The sequence below is a fragment of the Chanos chanos genome, chromosome 5 (genome assembly GCF_902362185.1).
Source record: "Chanos chanos chromosome 5, fChaCha1.1, whole genome shotgun sequence".
NCBI lineage: Eukaryota > Metazoa > Chordata > Actinopteri > Gonorynchiformes > Chanidae > Chanos > Chanos chanos.
Window position 1 is genome coordinate 48,374,054 of NC_044499.1, and position 20,288 is coordinate 48,394,341.

The 20,288-nt window shown below is 43.2% G+C and overlaps 1 protein-coding gene across 1 annotated transcript; it reads left to right on the top strand.

Moving 5' to 3' along the window:
- On the top strand, positions 1-20,243 carry glud1b (glutamate dehydrogenase 1b). Its single transcript, XM_030773874.1, has 13 exons — positions 1-560; positions 5,424-5,504; positions 5,666-5,721; positions 7,082-7,145; positions 8,092-8,186; positions 11,514-11,693; positions 13,549-13,686; positions 13,904-14,041; positions 14,754-14,834; positions 15,737-15,860; positions 17,731-17,822; positions 18,276-18,338; positions 19,088-20,243. The coding sequence occupies exons 1-13, from the start codon at positions 161-163 to the stop codon at positions 19,205-19,207; spliced, it is 1,632 nt and encodes a 543-aa protein (XP_030629734.1). The 5' UTR covers positions 1-160; the 3' UTR covers positions 19,208-20,243.
- Positions 20,244-20,288: the final 45 nt, after the last annotated feature.

Sequence of the window (20,288 nt, forward strand, 5' to 3'; positions counted from 1 at the left end):
ATATGAGAGCTGTCACTTTTCAGCCGAACGGGACAGGTTGAGGAGGTCCGGTTGTCTCGTTCATTTAACCCCCATTTAATTTCCCCTTTTTTCTACCCGACCTTGTTGATATCCCATCAATTCTATTTTATTTAGCTGATATCTAAAAATCCAAGCCAAAATGTACAGGTATTTCGGAGAGCTGCTAACTCGTGGAGCGAGTAACGCTCTGGCCTCGAGCTGCGTCGAGTCTGCACTACCGGCTTCCACATCTTTGATGAAGGTTCGTCATTATAGCGAAGCCGCTGGAGAGAAGGAAGATGACCCCAATTTCTTTAGAATGGTGGAGGGCTTCTTTGACCGCGGTGCTGCCATTGTAGAAGACAAACTGGTGGAAGACTTGAAAACAAGGGAAACGCCGGAGCAGAAGCGGAACCGCGTCCGGGGAATTCTCAGGATCATCAAGCCATGCAACCACGTATTGAGCGTATCTTTCCCTATTAAACGAGACAACGGCGAATGGGAGGTTGTCGAAGGCTACCGAGCTCAGCACAGTCAACACAGAACACCCTGCAAAGGAGGTGGGTGATTGCTACTGATGCGGATTCAAAGCTGGATAGTCAAGCTAACGATAGTGCTGTATTATTTGGATTATCACCGCTGGGGGTTCCTTTACATGTCAGCAACTCCATTGTTTTAAAGCAGCCTTACAATTATTATCATATAATCGTATATTCATATCATCACAACTGTTACTTGTTGCAAATCACAAGGCTTTTTCTGAAATATTGATCAAGCGTTATTGTTTTCACTAGCTAATCGTTTTAGATGTCCCGAATGTATCGCTTCCCTACTGATCAGTACGGCTTTTGAGAACACAGCTGGTGAAACTGTTAAGCATAAGTTAATAAATATTATTAAAATTCCCGTATATTATTCTATAGTCAACTCATATATCTGTGTTGATGCAGTTTAAGACACCAAAGACGCACACAGGTAATCGGTGTCTTGGGCCGTAGACAGCATTAGTTTCTCGTTTTGCAGAACTGTTTACTCCAACCAATCACAGGCTCTTCGTGACATTACACATGCTGCAACTGAGTAAAAAGCCTGTGGGCCTCTTTCCCATGTTATGTGATTTGCCCCGTCTGTTTATAAACAGAGATGGCTTAATTTTATTCATCTGTACGCCGTGCACAACATGAAGTATGTACGAGCCCGATATGGGAATGAATTACTGCTGTGTTTGCAAAATAACGGCATATGATTACAATGTGTGTAATTAAGATGCGCACTGTCTAGTTAGTTCGTTCATGAATAGATTTCCCTTTTTCGTTCCAGTATCGGAGCGTGACAACAGGTTTGGCTTTATGATACCTGTCAAAGCGTACAGTATCCGTGACATCGATTGACTGATTGATGGATGGATGGATTGGTTGTATTTGTTTCTTAAGGACGAAATATTGCTGAACTTAATTTGAGTGCCGTCGAGGGTAGTTCACGTATATCCATTTCTAAACAGAATCCCTCCACATTGACAACTGGAGCTATTAAAAACGGTGTTTGAATCCATGTCTGTCAAACGGTACCGTTCAAGTGCAAAAGCCTCTCACTCATAATCGGGAATTCTACCATGGGGTTGGTTTGATTGGTTAGTCAGTGGGTGAGGCTGTAGTCAATCAGTGGTCTAACCACAGGACAGGGGATGTGTGTGTTTGGAGGATAAGGTGCTGGAAGAGTGCATTGTGAGTGGATTGTGGGCTGGTGTGGGGATGTATCCAAGGGTGTGTGTGTGTGTGTTTCAGCTGGGATTGGATGATGATTGGGGGAGGGGAACAAGAGAAGAAAGGCCTGTTCTTGTTTGTCAACCCTGTGAGTGCGGGGTCTCCACCAGCAAGCAGCCTGTATAATACAGAGCTCCCTAACGTCCTGGCTACGCTCTGCTTTCTCTAACTCACTGACCTTGTGACATTGTGAAGGACAATGGGAAAATGGTGATAGGTATCGTGTGTCATTGAGTTTATATTCCTACAGGAGTAGGAGTGTAATTTGTTTCTTATTTAGCCCTAACCCGAATGAGGGTTGATGTAGACAATACCAAACCATTAGCAAGCATTTGGTCTTCAGGTGCACTCTGTGAATGAGTATAACGGTTTCAGTAAAAGAATCTTGATCCTCACAACTTCCATTACAGAAAGAAGGAGTCTGTACTGGCTGAGATTTCTGTGTCAATGTCTCACAAACGTCCCACTGTCATTTGCCATTTGACATACGGCGTGCCAGCTGGCTCTTTGCTGAGTCGCTTAAATTTTGTCGTAATAACCGTTTATTTGGACTTGTCTTCACGTCAAGAAATCGTACCCGCTGATAAATCGAACATAATCCCTCTATAAACTCGAGTACAAAGTGACTTACGCTCTAGTGTTTAATCATTTATTTGGCACGGACCCTTGCTCTTGGTGGTACGAAGAAAGTATCATTCCAAAAAAAAAAGGGAAAGAAAAAAAGTGCAGTACATTGCATGTTACCTATTAGACAGGGCTAAGTGCAAATTACAAAGTGCAAGGACAGCAGTTTGATGGTCTGTAAAAATATGACTGGTTCTTTTAAGTTTACCATAAGATCGCTCTGTCAGCGAAATGTCATTTCTGCTTTTGTGATCGGATTGGTCCCACACGTGAGGAGTTGGAAACCAGCTGAAAACTACCCGTGCAGACATCGTTTAAAAATAGGTTACTTATAGGACTATATTTAAATAAGCATAGATGATAGTTGTGCATACGGTTCTAAGTCATAGATCATAGCTGTGCTTGACACATGGAGAAAAAAAATAAAAAAGAAACGGAAAGGAAGGAAGAGCGATAAAATTGTTAGGGTAAAATTGTCCAGGTTTCCTGTATGGAAAGTCTGTGTGCAAGACGACTGCGTATAATAAAACAGAAGAAGAGAGTGTCAGTGCTGAGTCATGGTTCTGCTCTCCCTCCCTCCCTCTCCCTCTCTCTCCCCCTCCCCTCCTTCTCTCTCTCCAGTCAGAATTGCATGCAGCCTGCATCTGCAAGCACTCAGGGTTTCCTAATGGAGACCATTTCGACATGCACTGAAACCACGCACAGCCAATGACCTGGGCTCTTCTAACTGATTGGATACAGCATGTAAGGGTGTAGACAGTATAACTTATTTTAGTGGAATTTGTTTATAAACTCTATACTGTACAATTAGGCGGTAATGGTAGAGTTTTTAGCGGTTGTTTTTAGTATGCCGTGTTCAAGGTCAAATGAGTTCAAAGCTATATTATGAAATTACAGTAGTTTCTCAGCGGTGCAGGCTATTTTGTACAGGACACCCTTTTGGAGAAAACATGACCTAGCCCTTTCTGTTTAATGAGATTAACAGTGAAGGGCTCTGCTTTAATAGTCCCCTGATTAGGATTATTTAGGATTACAGGGCCTAGAGAATATTCATATCACCCTTTGTCACCTTAACTGCAAGAATCATTGCTCATATATATGGAAGAGGATTGCGTGTGTGTTAGTGTGTGTGTGTGCTTGTTTGTGTTTGTCTGTGTGTGTGTTGGTGAGACAGAGAGATTTGAGTTATATATTACTGTGTTATTAAACCAGATATGAATCTATAACAGTCCCTGGACACTGACATCCCCTTTGGATTACACCGTTGTTGTTGTTGTTGTTTTTTGTTTTGTTTGTTTCTGCCAGTCAGGAGAATCAGTCTCCTGAGAGCAGATCTCCGTTTCTGGGTTTATTTGTCATCCTGTGAGATAGCAGGGTGACACCAGGCTTGTTTTATGCGTGCTAAATGGATTGGATTTGCTGGCATGCCCGTGTGTTAGTCATCAATGCCACTGTGCTGGGAACACATTTATGATGTATTCTTGTCCAGTAAGTGACAGAGTGCTGCTGCCTGTGAAGGAGACAGTCAGTGCAGCATCACACACACAATACACACACACACACACACACACACAGAAAAAGCATACAAACACACAAGCACACACGCACGCACACACACACACACACACACACACATGCACACACACACATGCACACGCACACTCACACAAGAGAAGCAAATGCACATGCATTCGCCGTTATGCACACATGCACACACACTAAAATGTTTTGTAGTGCACACAGGCGAACACACATGGCATTCACATGTTTTGGGCCTCAGTCTCAGTTTACCCGTGGGCGGAACATTTTGTACCCAGACTTTATTACCCAGATCTCTAGGTGTTCCTACACCCCCTCTCTGACCAATCAGGTCAATTCTGATGAAGCACGCTTGGGTGATTAATTCACTCTGTGTGTTCAAATGCATTTGCTTTCTGTGCGCTGTCTGAATTTTAATAGAACACTATTTTAATCATATTGAACCCAGAGTGTAAAAAAGAGAGGAAAGCAAGTTTCGGGTCTGCAGCGTCAGATATCAGCAGAGTCCAATGACGCAGTGCTGCGCTTTGAACTCTGAACGCTCAGAGAGGAGATGATGTCTTTGGAGATATATCTCCATGCGTCTGAGCTCTAGTTGGACTGGGACTCATAGCACCACACTAACCACCTGGGGGGAACCAAAGGCCCTTGGTACTGGCACAGAGAAAAATCTCTAATTCTCACCTTAACTTTGAAGTGAAATGTTTTGTTTTTTTTAAGAAGCTCCATGAGATACTAGAAATGCAACTCTTCTTAAAACGTGGTAAAACATGTATGCCACTTTGAAATTTGCCTGTTCCTGGCTAGACTTGAGACAGTGTTGGCTCAACAGCGCATAACTCATAATAATCGAATTCGACACTGTACAGAAGCCATTTTCTGAAGCAGAATAAGCTTTGAAAAGTGTGGGTTTGTTAATCTTCTTAAATTTGGCATAATTAAATAATTGGGGTTTTTCTTCCCTCTTTGATCAGTTTTGTTAACTCAGCATGACAGCTGAAAGCATTTGAAGACGATAAACGCTATTTTACATCGCAGTTAGGGCTTTTAAGTTTTTAAGCCTGTTTTTGTTTTGGCCTGTTACCTGATAATATATATTTATAATTCTTAAATAAATTGTGTATTACCAAAGTCTAGGTAATATTCAAAACGTTCAAGATCTGCTAATCTGGTTTAAATCAACCCATTTGTGTATTGTAAACCTGTTAGATGTTTATATCAGGACTCCCAACATCAGGCCCTGGTTTTGTTTTGTTTTTTTTCCCCTTCCTTTGTTATTTCGGGCTGATTTTTTTTTTTTTTTTTTTTTTAACGTAGGGAACTATCATGTGCTTTCCTCAGCCAATCAGAATCCTAACTGCTTGGCTGATGTGAAAACCAGCAGGAATGTAGAGTTGTAGGACCAGATTTGAGGAAACCACATTTGCGGTCTTTTCAGTGTCAGTGAACACGTGGACTCTAACCGTCCTGTTCTTTCTCTCTCATGTCCTTGTCCAGGTATCCGCTACAGCACAGATGTCTCTGTGGACGAGGTCAAAGCTCTGGCCTCCCTCATGACATACAAGTGCGCTGTCGTCGGTATGTATCAGTCCCATCATGCTTTGCACCAGACATTACACAGTCATCAAGTCTCTGTGCCCACAGTGATTAAATCAGCGTTTTTGCAATGATTGTTTACAAAGCCTCAAGTGTATTTATTTATTTATTATTTTGTTTGTTTATTTATTTCTTTCCTCTAGATGTGCCATTCGGTGGAGCTAAAGCTGGTGTGAAAATCAACCCCAGGAATTACTCGGTAAGTACACCATGCACAGCAAATAATACCACACAAAAAACTGGCCTCAAACACTCTCTGCCAGGAGTTATTTTTTCCCTCCGCAGAAAAACAGTGAGTCTGTCCGCTACCCTCTTCACGTACACACTATCCGTTTTAGTACTTCTCCGTGTCCTCTGCTCCCAGAATAGCTCCGTTTTTTTTTGGGTTTTTTTTTTTGTTGTTGTTGTTGTTTGCTCGGTTGACCAGGAGAGAAGAGGGAGCCATAAATGCCTGCAGACTGTTATTGGCTTTCTTTTTCATAAACACCCTGTGCAGAGGACGAGAGTCTGAAAGCTCTGGGTATTCCTCTCGCATACAAATGAGGGGCACGTCTGGCCGGAGTCCAGATTGCATAATGAAGCGTTGTCGTGCGTGTCACTGCCTGTGTGCCTCTGTTTTTTTTGTTTGTTTTTTTTTTAGCGGATTTGAAATAAGTTATTCTCCTGTTTGTTGTCATACCCATCGTCCATTGCAAAATGTTTTTGGTCACAAACTAGGACAGGCCTCTCGTGCTTCAGCCAGTGCGTCAAGAGGACAAAGAGAAGACTCTTCTTCTTTCCTCCTCTGTTTTCACCCCTCTGACACATTTTTCATCCTTTTCTTTTTATTATTCCTTTAATCTGTCGCATAGGTATGAGTATAGAAAACTCATATATAGAAACTAGCATTTTTTTTTCTCCTGCTGACCCCTAAAAAAGCATGGCTGTCTGAATACGCACGGAATGCTGCTTAAAAATTCTCTGTGTAGCTAAAAGTATATTTATGAGGTCACCTTCACATATTAAGGATACACACGTACGAGCGTGATTCAATAAACACATGTCATTTCAGACGACCCAGGGTATGTGCACACAGTTATTGTGCCCGTGGAGGGGATGGTAGAAGAGCATGGTTTCTTAAGTGTGTGGTCAGACACTCTCTGTCCTTCAGAGCCAAAGTGCTGTGCTAAGAGCTGGCACGCTAACAGGGACAAGGATTTCCCTTCTCCTCTCCCTCCCTCATAACAGTTAGAGTCGTTAGGCTGTGAGGAAAAATGACTGGGCTTTTTGCATGCCCCCCCCCCCCCCCCCCCCTCCAAGTCAGCTTTTTTCTTCTCTCTTTTTTTTTTTAAACGAATTTTATGATCTCTTTTTTATTGCCAACCACTGCTTTTCCCAGCTTCAAAGCAACATTATCATATTACTGACTGTTATATTTAGAGGACTGTTGGTACTTCAGAGACAAATTTTTGATAAATTTGTGTGTGTGTGTGTGTGTGTGTGTGTGTGTGTGTGTGTGAACAAATTGCGGAATTGATCTGATCCGAATACGCTTGTCTTTTGTGTTTTGTCTCGTTTAGGATAATGAGTTGGAGAAAATCACCAGGAGATTCACCATTGAGCTGGCCAAAAAGGGATTCATTGGTGAGCTATAGTGAACTCGTTCTGAATGTCATTTGAATATTTGCTGTGAACGATTCTTTGTATGGAAACTTCCATCCCCCCCCCCACACACACAAAAAAAGTCCACCATAGTTTAGCATAGATAAATAATCATGAATGGGGCACCCAAAACAAACCCTGCAGAGACAACAGAAGATAGAGAGATCCCCCTCACCAGTGATCAAAGACAATGCTTTTATTTCCCCATTGTCTATAAGCAGCTAACGGTGAGGGAACCTTCTGGATTTGTCCTTGAATGCTTTTCTCCTTACCACTGTCTTCCCAAGGCAATGTCTCCCCCTGTTAACTTACTAACCACATAGAGTTAACAGAAATACCTCCTCTAGCTGTTCCCCCCCCCCACTGGATCTGTTTTTGGAAATGCATGTGAGGGGTACAAGGCTACACACATGGCTGTTTTTCGGGATGCCTTGCTGTTTACCCAGGCCAAAATGGTTTGCATGAGGGGGAAGGGGCTTTACTCTCACACAATGTCAAAGTGGGCATGGAAGCCAATGCTCATTAACTTAACAGCCTGGGCAGAACATTAACTCTCTGTGTCTCAGAGGAAATTGTCCTAGACAAACAGTAATGCTTTATAGGTTTGTTTGTGTGAATGTGCTTAAGAAAGACTTACACTCTACCCTCAGATGCTAAAAGCAGATGATTATAATTGTGTGTGTGTGTGTGCGTGTGCACGTGCGTGTGTGTGCGTGCGTGTGTGTGTGCGCACGCGCGCCATGCAAATGTTTGCATTGAAATATATACTTAGCATGCCTGCATCTGCTAGTGTGAGTAATTTTAGCGCTCGCCGTGCCTACTCGCATGGCTAGAGTGAGTATTCTTAATACAGGGCTATTATGCTCCACATTGCATGCTGGCAGGTTCTCATAAACCCTCCCCTTTTCCATTCCTCCCTCCCCCACAGGACCCGGCATTGACGTCCCAGCCCCCGACATGAGCACGGGAGAGAGGGAGATGTCATGGATCGCTGACACATACGCCAACACTATTGCCCACACTGTAAGTTACCATGGCGATCGGCAAACATGTCCAGTGGTCTTAACCATACCTCTAAATATTTCTCATTCGATCTTCTGAAAATACATTTTGACGTTTTGTTTTGTTTTTGTTTTTTTACAAGGGAAAGTCGTAGCACCATCACGTCATTTACATATTCGCTAAGAAACCGCCCTCGCTGCTGCACAGCCGCGCAATGATTGTAGGAGTACAGACAGATTATCAAAACCATACAGACCATACAATGGCCAGATATTGGTTACACTGATAAACATGCACGAGTGGGCAGCAACCCATTCATCCCGCGCGAGCGTTATCGTTTACAGCCGCTCAAGTGTTTACCTGGCCTTAGATAAAAGCTCCGTGTGTCTCCGTAACATTTGTTCAATATTCGGTATTTGTTAGTTCAATATTTGCCATCCGGGCTTTAAAATAAAGGGAGCATATGGCTTCGTATGGGATCAGTAACCTGGTCCGTGGCGGGGCCGGTCTCTAATCAGTCCTAAACCCGTTTAGCTTGTTAAAAACAACACAGCAATAACGACTTATATTGCGGTAAACATGATTGGGATATCATTGTGTTCTGTTGCTAATGGTAATGAATTAGTACAGGTGAAGAGGTCAGCGGTCTCCAGACGTTCGTGGGGTGGGGGGTCACCAGCATCATAAAGAGGCTTGTGCACACGATGCATCCTAACCTGCCTCCACTTTACAAGAGAGAAATCTTATTTATAACCTTCATATCTCTCTAAAAAGCATTGACATTTTACACTAATGTTATTTTATTTAAGTGGTATTTTGTATGTTTAAGTAACTCTGTTTGGCTATGCTGTAATAAGGAACTCTTATGAGCATTCGTGGTTCCTACCACGTGGTTCTGGAAAGCTTACTGTGCATTTCATTTGAGGGAAGGGGGGCGGTTCTTGGTTTTTCGGTGTGATTTCTTTCCTGGGGTGAAGATTTCATTTCTGTAATGCGCACAGTCTGCTGTGCTCTGCCAGGGCCGTTGCCGTGGCAACAGCTGGACGTTTCACGCCAAAGTGACTTTATTTCCTTCCTTATTATTTGTTTTTCGATTCGGAGCAACTGCCAGTTTAAAAGAACACATTCTAAGAACGACAGCTTTTACAGCTGACCAAAGTAAGCGCTTTAGAAAAAGTACGTAACAGTATGAAATTTTTACATTTTTATTTCTTTTCAGCTCTCTTAGATCACTGAAGAAGTGTGTATGTGTGGGGCTGGACATTCCATTATTGTCCTGCTGGTCTGCCTCACTGACCAAACACAGTATCACGCCACACAAGCAGTCTCTGATCAGAGAGACCGCATCATGTAAACCCTTTCATTTCTGCTGGACGAGTGTTTTATAGCCGTTAGATAAGCACTGTTCCACACGCGAAATCCACATGCGTGGAGTATTTTTAGAAAGAGATACAAAAACGGCATAATATACAGTATATATATATATGTGTGTGTGTGTGTGTGTGTGTGTATATATATATATATGTGTGTGTGTGTGTGTGTGTGTGTGTGTGTGTATATATATATATGTGTGTGTGTGTGTGTGTGTGTGTGTGTGTATATATATATATATATATATATACACACACACACACACACACACATATTTTTTAGCTGTAGCTTGTGTATTTATGAAAAGACATGAATAGACATGAATAGACATGAATAGACATGCCTTTATAGTAAACCACAGCATCTCCATTAGCGTGACAGGTTAGAGATTCTTGAGGTTTAACTGGTTGTTCAGCTGAGTACTGTGGTCCAGATTCTTCTCTGGAAAACATTTGCTCTGTGCAGCCTAACAGCTTACGTTTGTCTTTTTTTAAACAGAAATGTCTTCTGTCTCTATCTCTAAGTGTGACTTTTTCTCTTATGCCGATTAGCACAGAGGAGGCTCTGTTCATCCCGCACTGCAACTTCTATTCAACCATTCACTATTGTCAGACAAGCAGAATTAGCCTCAAAGCAACTTCAGGACCCTCAGACGAAAGATCTTGATAAATTCAAACCCGTCTGCTTTCAGAGAAACGAATCTAACAAAGATTAGATGTTTGATTAAAAAAGCGTACGTGCAAGAACTGGGAAGTCGTCCCACAACAGGTAAACAATAAGTGATTGAATTTCTCTGGAGGGGAACTGAGGTAGTGGAAGTTTAAACAAAGTTTGACTTAGGACATTCATTCCCGCTCCTGAGAGCAGTACACTCAGTAGAGCCGGATGTAGAGAGAAAGGAGTGAGTGAGTGATGTATCTTCCCAGCGGCAATGCAGGATGTTCTCCGATAAGAAAAAACAGAAACTCTCAGAGACTGTAACTTTTAGCAGAATTTTGGGGAACCAAAACGCTTATCACCTACTTATTAGACGTTTGATAAGCATGACACAGCTCAGTGTTAACTTACTCTCCATCTTAACCATATTTATTCACTGACAGTATATCTGCCCAGCTAACTGTTACCAGGTTTTTCCCCCCCGGAGTGAATTAGGATTTTCTGTCATGTGCCAGTTTCCCTTGTGTGACACTCTCCTCTTTCTGGTCCCTTCCTTTTTCGCTGCAGTGTCCTTACTGTGAGTACATCACTTCTCTTCATCCTTCACCCCCTTCTGCACTCTTCCATACCTGTAGTGCCAACTGTAGGTGCCCTTAACCCCACATAGGGTGACCTGATCCGAAGTGGGCAGCAACACCCCCCCCCCCCCCCCCCCCGGCCTCATTCCTGTCCTCTGCACATGCCCCATGTCTGGCGTCCAGAGATCAGTTGACCGAACTGTTGTCCTTCTTTCACCTCGAAAACTTCCGAGCGTTTTTTTTTTTCTTTTGCGTTGGTTCTGCAATTGATATTTTGGTAGTATTTGTGTCAGAGCACAGGAGAAGAGTACCGCCAGCATGCTGTGACGTGAAGCAGAAAACATCCACTGGTGTCCAACACACAAGAACTGTGTCATTTTTCAATATGCATGTGTTTGTGTGTGTGCGTGTGTGCGTGTGTGTGTGTGTACAGTATATACTCCAACAAGGCCATGTCTGACGTATAGAGGTGTGCATGAAGGCATGAGGTCATTTCTCCACCATGCTGTGTGCAAGATTCATAGCTGTGACATCACAATAAGACAACAAATATTTCAGTTATCTACTTGTGATTACATAATCTCATTTTTTTGTGGGTCAAATGATCTTTACCATTTTTAGTAACATTATCAGGTCATGAGAGAGTAGCAGTTATTAGCACGTTGCTAACCAGAGTGTTTTTTTTTTTTTATCTCTGTCTGTTTGTGTGTGTGTATTTCTTTATGCATTTGTCTGTATGTAGGACATCAACGCTCACGCCTGTGTGACTGGTAAACCCATCAGCCAGGGTGGCATTCACGGCAGAATCTCAGCCACTGGACGTGGAGTCTTCCACGGCATCGAGAACTTCATTAATGAGGCCTCCTACATGAGCATGCTGGGACTCACCCCTGGCTTCGCCGACAAGACCTTCATCATCCAGGTACAATGAACAGCATTTATGAGCAGACATTTGAAATGTCTGAATAATGTCAAAATGACATTTATTCATTTACCATTCATTCACTACCAGTCATCCAGAGTGGAGTATAAAGAGTGAATGTTTTCATGGGAAGCATCATTACAGGGTTATGCGAGCGCATATTTTCAAACAGGAAGTCATAGCAGAAGAGTGGCTGTTTTTTTTTACAGACTAAACAAGTCTTTCCCAACCCTGTTCCTGGTCTACACATATTAGGTCTGAATCTGCTCTAATGCATCTGTTTCAGTGAAAAGGATTTGATAATTAGTCACTGAGTTTAATCAGGTGTGTTAGAGCAGAGATCTAAAGCGAGTGGTACTATGGGCCCTCAAGAGCCCAAGTGGTTGACACAGGATTCAAGGAGCACCACTGGTGTTGTCCCGTTTCTAAGGGCCAGTAGTTGAGTTAAGTGCCCTTGGGCAAGGCACTTGTGGGCGCGATCATGGAGATTTAATCAGTTTTTAATCGATTTAATCCGACATCTCTTGTATAGCAGGTGCTTTGGAAGCCAGACCCTATCAGATAGCTGGGTTAAAATGAAAGAAACCGTTCTCGTACGCACTAATGTAACCTCACTCATTGCTCCTGGCATCTGCCCTCAGAGCAGAAGCAGAAGTGAGGTGTCAGCGCCCAGCGGGGTTCTCAGTTCTTCTGTGAACGCTTGTGTTGTCATTCAGCACTTCTCTTTACCGTCCCTGCACAGTTCCTGTCTGCTCTGTTAGTTTCGGTTCTGGGCCACAAACCCCACACAGGCAGCTGTGTCACAGTGCAGATGTCATCTGTGAGATTAAGAAGCTCAGCTGTGTGTGTGTGTGTGTGTGTGTGTGTGTGAAGGGACAAGGATAATAACTCGCGACCCCATGCTGGCGTGCGTTCTTAATTGCGGTGGAGTCAAATCTTCTCACAGTCAAATCTGTCAGATGAAGAGAGGCTGAGGAGAAATCCGTCCCTCTCTCTGCTTAGGGAGGTGGTGACACATCTTAGGCCAGAGGGTTCTGATCTCTTAGGGATTATAGCCTTTTGAAATTTCATTTACTCAGAGATGTACTATCGTGAATGCATGTGGCGGAGAAGAACAGACGTTGTTTTATTTTTGCATGTGTGTAAACAGGGTACGTGAAGCAAACAGAGAGAGACTGTATTGAAAAATATTGAGATTAAGCCCTTGTTACTCCGCTGAACTTTCTGGGAAAAATGAATCTTTTTTGAGTGCTGGACAACAAAGCCAGTGTGAGATTTACAGTTAAGTTTCAAGGACTGACAGAATGAGAACTGAATTTGAGATTGCGTGACAGACAAAGAAATGAAACATGACTGGCACATTTGAGAACAATTGAAGAATGATGTTGTCATTGCAAAGTTCCACCACATGGGGGCAGCAGGATTCCCCTCAAACCATTGAAGCCCTGAATGCTTTTTTTATTTCCCTGTTAATATTTTATATTTAGGGGACCATGAATATTAGAGAGAACATAATTCTGATATTTTACTATTACAACCCTGCAAGATGGGAGATACTTAAGCTTTTGATTAATTGAAATAGCAATATTGCCTCAGGTCCAGGAATAAAATTGTCCATAAAATACAATAGTTTAATAACTACACAGATGCCGTACGTATAAAAATGAGTTTTTAACGATTTATGTGGTGTAGTGATCAGTCCATATTTATGCATTTACTGTGTAGATACTGTAAACTTGCTGCCCATGCTCAGACAGGCAGGATGCTGTGTGTGTGTGTGTGTGTGTGTGTGTGTGTGTGTGTGTATGTGTGTGTGTGTGTGGTGTCTCATTTGTATCTCTGATCTCCCTGACAGGGTTTCGGTAACGTGGGTCTCCACTCTATGCGTTACCTCCATCGTTACGGTGCCAAGTGTGTGGGTATCGCTGAGATCGACGGAAGCATCTGGAACCCCAATGGCATCGACCCCAAAGAGCTAGAAGACTACAAACTGGTGGGCATTAAATGAATGTTCTCCTCTTTTTTTTTAAATCTTTTTTTTTTCTTTCCATCATTATCCTTTGCAGAACCAACCTTTTGAATCCAGCTGGCAAATAGCCAGAGGGATGCTTTTTTTTTTTTTTTTATCTCTTAAACACTGACGTGTTTGTCTCTATTAAAATCTCTCTATGGGCTTATGAATAATATATGCGTTTCTTTCTCTCCTACAGCAACATGGTACTATTGTTGGCTTCCCCAACGCCAAGCCATACGAGGGAAACATCCTGGAGGCGCAATGTGACATTCTTATTCCAGCTGCTGGTGAAAAACAGCTTACCAGGAAAAACGCTCACAACATCAAAGCCAAGGTCAGAGGTCGCCGTAAAGGCAGTCTAATGAACTCATTTCGCTGCACGTCTCCCTGGCCCCCAAGCCAGTTCTCTTTCTTCTCTCTCTGCGTCGCCCCTGCCTCAGGCGTGCGCGCTTGCATAAGAGCGTTATATAAACGCGCTTGTCTTCACATTATTCACGTTTAAAATATGAATTTGAAATGTGCGGTGAAGCTCGGTCTAAGAAAGAGCCCCCGGATGTGTAAGGACCGTCGGCTGATGGCTGGACGTTCCCTGGGAACGCGTGAGTGACGGAGATCGATCCTCAGTGCTCTCCGTCGGGGATGGGCCAGGGGGTGTGGCCTTTGCCTGACACGCAGGAAGCAGATCTCTCCGTAGTGATACATATTAAATGACAGATGTTAGTCCTCTCAGCATTAACCTATTTCACAACGCTGGAGCCCAGCGCTCAAACACAACCCAGTTATCGCACTGAGATGGTATATAGGCCCTCTGGCTCCGCCCACTTCCATTTATAGCATCTGAGCATTTGTATGCCCTGAAAAATTGATGTGGTTGTACACATTTTAATCTCTAGAGAGTTTTGTGAAGAATTACTATACCCCCAGACTTCTCGCAAATAACGCCTTAGAGCATTTTGTGTTTGTTGTAGCTTGTCTGTCATTGAGCAGGCTTAATATCTCCAGCTAATTGTATGGCTCTAACCATAGCTGTGTTCTGATTGGTCCAGATCATTGCCGAGGGTGCCAACGGCCCAACCACACCAGATGCTGATAAGATCTTCTTGGAGAGGAACATTATGGTTATCCCGGTAAGATTGCCTTGTTTACCTCTGCTTTCTCCTCCTGAACTGTCAGAAAGCCTGGGACATTTTCCTCATAGGGCTCTGCTGCCACACGCGCGTTTTAACCGCTTCATTTCAGGATTCGTATATGTTCTTTGACCTGTTTGTCCTTTCCATTGTGTAATAGTAATTTTGTAAGAACTGCACAGTGAACTGCCGCCATAGAATGAACATGGAGAAGGCTGACTGACCACATGACACTGAATCTGGGAAACCCAGTCTCATCTGGTCAGAGTTTTATCTGGTCAGGGTTTTTTACTCTCTGTACCTGCCATCCTGAGCGCAGGGATAATGTGACGCAGTGTTTGATCTAAAGACACATATGACAGCCGTATAGAATGGACGGATAATTAGATAAAGGCTTGTTACCTGACAGATGAGACCATAAGCCCCTTATTGAAAACATGCTGCGTGTCTCCTCGCGTGCATCTCTGTCCTGCTTTCGCATCGTTTAACCAGAAAAGACCATTATGACACCGTGGCTGCTCCAGGCTTTCTCTCTGGTTTTCACTCAACCACAGCCCTACATGAATATTCTCCTCACCTGGGTATTAAACTGAAGTCCCATGTACTGACTCACCGCATCGGATGATCCACTCCTCAATTATTCACAGTTATTCCAACCAACATCCAACAGTTATTCATGTTTACGAGAGAGATTATGTATCTCTAGAGTAACTCTTGGGTGAAGCACCTCACTCAGGGAGAAATCCACAGTGAACTGTGTTTCATTGGGGATTCAAACCCACAACCCCCCTGGTTACCTCTCTTACGAATGTGGCATCGCAGGGCCATCAGTGTCACTGTTAGAAAATGAAAGGATAGCAAATAATACACAGAGATGACTGTTTATGAACTGTTTGTTGCAGGACATGTACCTGAACGCTGGCGGTGTGACGGTCTCTTACTTTGAGTGGCTGAAGAACCTCAACCACGTCAGCTACGGCCGTCTGACCTTCAAATACGAGCGGGACTCCAACTACCACCTGCTGAGTAAGCCCGCTCTCTTCTTCCACTTCCCCTTTCGACCTTCCCCGCAGTTCAACAGAGACAACCCGACATTCACTCTTTGTAAACAGGCTGCATGATTTCACATCAGCCACCAGATGGCGCTGTGGTGCTAAAACAGAACGCGTATCTCCACAAGATGACATTGATGCCTGAATCATTGCATTGCTCACAGGCGGAAATAAATAACAGTGATCACAGTTATTTGGCCCCTAAAGCAATCTAATCTGAGATTATATTCTGTGCGCACGCTTATTTTATTTAGACATAGAAAATAGCATTGTCAGTTCTGCTTAGCCTCGCTTGAATTGTGTATTGGCTTAGATTAGTTCAAGTCCATTAAAAGGAAGAAACTGTCTTAGAAAATATCCATGTCTACCTCAGGATTGTAGAATAGTTTATCCCTGAGATCGTTGGCACAAAATCAGTATTACAAAGGATCAGAGAACATGACAGACTCACTGCGTCTGTGTTTCTCTGTCTCTCTTTCCTGTCTGTATTTATTTTTTCCACTCACTCTCTTTAACTGTATTCTTCCTTTTCCTCTCTGGTTGTGCTCAGGGTGGTGTCTGCATTGCTGTGTTCAGTGCTCAGGGTGGTGTCTGCATTGCTGTGTTCAGTGCTCAGGGTGTGGTGTTCTGTCCTGCAGCAGTTAGACTGCCGTGCCCCTCTCTGTGCTGTGTGCTTCTGCACCATACCCACCAAGGTCACATGGTCCCTACCCACCCCCATCTTCCCCCCCCTCTTTCTCTCTCTCTCCCTCTCTCATTCTCTCTCTGTCACTGTCTCTTTCTCTCTCTCTCCCTCTCTCTCTCCCTCTCTCTCCCTCTCTCTCTCTGTCTCTCTCTCTCTCTCTCTCTCTCTCTCCCTCTCTCTCTCTCTCTCTCTTTCTCTCTCTCTCTCTCTCTCTCTCTCTCTCTCTCTCTCTCTCCCTCTCTCTCTCTCTCTCTCTCTCTTTCTCTCTCTCTCTCTCTCTCTCTCTCTCTTTCTCTCTCTCTCTCTCTCTCTCTCTCTCTCTCTCTTCTTCATTCACTCTGCCTTTGGCCTCTTCTGCAGTTAATTAGCGGTAATCATGGGAATTGACTGGCAGATTTGGGGAGGGACGACAGGGTTACGGCTCTTGGCAGGCGGTTTAATTAGAGTGGACCTCCAAACCCCCACTTTTATCAGCTCTGCCATTACTGCAGAGTAAGCGATACAGTGGGAGAGGAAAAGAAGGGAGAGAAGAAAGAGAGAGAAGAAAAGAGACACCACCATTATCTTCAAGCTTTAGTCGCCAATTCCAGAAAACAGTTCCTGTGACGTTTTGATGTGTTGCCACGGCATCATTTGAATTTGGTTCTGTTCTGTTCCACAGGGCGTTGATGTTTTCAGAGTAAATCCAATGCGGAGAATCCCCTAAAGCATCGCCCTTATATAGAGCTGCATGTTTAAGCAAGAATCTGATAATATAATTGAACCGTTCCATGACGTGATTAGACTTGCTGTTTTTCTGTTGACAGCGGTGGTTATATTAGCAAGTCTATGTTAAAATGGTAAGGAGATCGCCCATGGTAAGAATGCTGCCCAGACACACAGGATGGGTTTTTTTTTTGTCTGTCCTGTGCACTTGGACCGGAATGACTTGTATGTCTGCAAGGCTGTATTCTTCCTCGACGTTTTTTCACTGTGTCACCGTACACGTTACAGTCTCAAAAGCAAATTTGCCGTGAATTAAAATAAATAAATAAAAAAAAAAAAAGCAAGGCAGGGTTCCTCTCCTGTCATCTGTGTGAAATCCCATTTGATGATGTTGTTACTTGGCCTTCAAAGCGTGTTGTATTTATTCACGTGGGGTTTGTTTTGTCTTTCACAGTGTCAGTGCAGGAGAGTATGGAGAGGAAGTTTGGGAAGCAGGGTGGTCCCATCCCTGTGGTGCCCACAGCTGAATTCCAGGCTCGAGTGGCCGTAAGTGTCTACATATAGTCACATAACAATCATGTGTGTGTGATTGTTTGTTTGTTTGTTTGTTTTAGTTTGAGAAATATACAGAAGAGAATACACAGAAGAAAAAACACAGTAAAGATTCACAAAGAGATCAATTGATCCTTATAAAGGGATACCATTAAGAGTCGTTGTGGGTTGATGTGTTATTTTATTCCTTCACAAATAAAGAATTACATTTGAATTCATCTTTTTTTTTATGATGATTTGCCTTGCCAGCCAAACTCAGATGCAAATATCTTAAAAATGCATCTACAGTCAACAAGACTGTCTGAGCTGTTCTAATAAATCTGAAGCGTGCAGACAACATCATGTGAAGTTAAAGAGTTAAGATGAATGATTGATGGCATACAGAAACCGACAGCATTGTGAAACCGGGCTGGTCTAATGCATCTCTCTGTGCTATGTCACATACAGGGTGCGTCTGAGAAAGACATTGTACATTCTGGACTTGCCTACACCATGGAGAGATCCGCAAGGGTAAGTCCTCCCTCTGAAATACAGCCCTAATTTTGCCTCATCTGCACTCAGACATCTGTGTCCGCACTCATTACATCTGTAATGATAAATCGTGTCACATGCACATGTGTGTGTGTGTAAAAGATTATTTTACAGACTATGAAAACGCCCAAGTGTTTGTGCATGAGAGCCTTTCAATAACGGCACTGTTATCTGTAAAAAGAACAATCTAGTCTGATGAAGGATAATGATGATTGTAAACTAGGAGAACTCAGCCCTTGCCCCAGGCAAATGATTGCAATTTAGAGGGAACCTCCTCTCTCTCTCTCTCTCTCTCTCTCTCTCTCTCTCTCCCTCTCTCTCTTCTTACCAGAGGTACCCTCACTCTCTTGACTTTAGAGTGTGTTTGGGTTCACGTATGGATCTGCCTTCAGCTTAGACACACTTGGGTGAATTTGAATTCGGTCGTGTTCCATTACTTGCACTGCCGGTGCCCCAGCATAAGACTTAAAGAGGCTCCGGTGTCTCTGAACAGGGATAGGAGATGGTATACAATGCGTTTTAGACCTCCAATTACACATTCAACTACGTTGTTTGTTTTTTTTATGTTAGAAACCTTCTGCACTGCGAATTCCTTCAGAGTGTGTATTTGTGACCTATTGATTCATTTGATCCTATCCTACTCTTCCTCTGGGTTCTGATAAAGGGTTCTGTCGAAACAAGCGCCGCGCTGATCTGTTAATTTGTTGTTGTTTTTTTTTTTTTTGCAGCAAATCATGCGCACAGCCAGCAAATACAACCTGGGCCTGGATCTGAGGACAGCAGCATATGTCAACGCCATCGAGAAGGTGTTTAAGGTCTACAACGAGGCTGGCCTGACCTTCACATAATCATCTTTTGTCCTTTCTCACCCTTCCATCCGTCCATCTTCATTCTTAGCGAACTCGTCCCCACTCTCTGCCTCCAGCATAGATTTAAACTTATTATTAGCGTTTACATTAGGCAAAAAAAAAACCCCACGTCCATCATATGACCGCCATTTTTAGGCCCCGCCTCCTTCCAGAGCCGGCGTCTGTGGAGTTTTAGAGAACAGTTGTAAGACAGCTACTTTGTTGTGAGGCGCGAAGCCAAACTCTGTTCGGCTGTGGGTTTTTTATACATCGTATTACCTTTTATCCTGTTACGAACTCCAATTACTGAAACGAGACTTCTCCCCAGTCTGTTCTGTCATCGTCGTTTTGGTTTGTTCCGGGGTTTTTTGTTTTTTTTTAATTTTATTTCCTGTCACGCGGCCCGTGCTAAATTTCTTTGGATTTCTCACAAGCAAACGTGATCGTGTTTGGGCGGGAACTTGCGGACATCTGTTAGGTGTTGTTCACTCGTCCCTTTGTTTGATGTCCTAACCAGTTTTGTTGAATTCGTTCTCTACAGTCATTGTCTCTTGTACGACGCTAATTTGGCTTGCGGTAATGAAAGACAACGCTAAAAGTTGCCTTAGGTCTGAACGCGGGAGTTTTTGTACATTGCAAAAATGATTCACATTTAGGCCCCGTATCTGTTATAGATCAGGAGAATGACAGCTCAAAAAAAAAAAGAATCTAGTTTCATGGCCTCTCTTTCTTATTTCAATTTTTTTTTTTTTTGTACGTTATGACAGCAGCCCAGGTTTCGATATCTTTTTGATCCAGTGATTCCGTTTTATCGTTTTGGGTTTTTTTTTTTTTAAATCTGACCCAAACTTTCAGCCTGTGGTTCTTAGACAGCCCCTGGGTAAACGTGCTGAGGAAACAGAGGAGCACCGTGGGAACAAAAAAAAGCGGTTTTCTCCAAGGCCACCAGCGTCTTTACATTGAATCTGCTTTGGAAAATTTGTATTGCCTTTTGTTGTTGTTGTTGTTGAAAATAAACAAAACAATGACAAAATAAGCCCGTCTTTGCCATTTTCTGTTAGGTTATGCGAAAAACGAATCA

Coding starts and splice junctions, on each gene's coding strand:
- glud1b (XM_030773874.1), top strand. CDS start 161: ATGTACAGGTATTTCGGAGAGCTGCTAACTCGTGGAGCGAGTAACGCT. Junction 11,694..13,548: donor ACAAGACCTTCATCATCCAG/GTACAATGAACA, acceptor TCTCCCTGACAG/GGTTTCGGTAACGTGGGTCT. Junction 13,687..13,903: donor AGCTAGAAGACTACAAACTG/GTGGGCATTAAA, acceptor TCTCTCCTACAG/CAACATGGTACTATTGTTGG.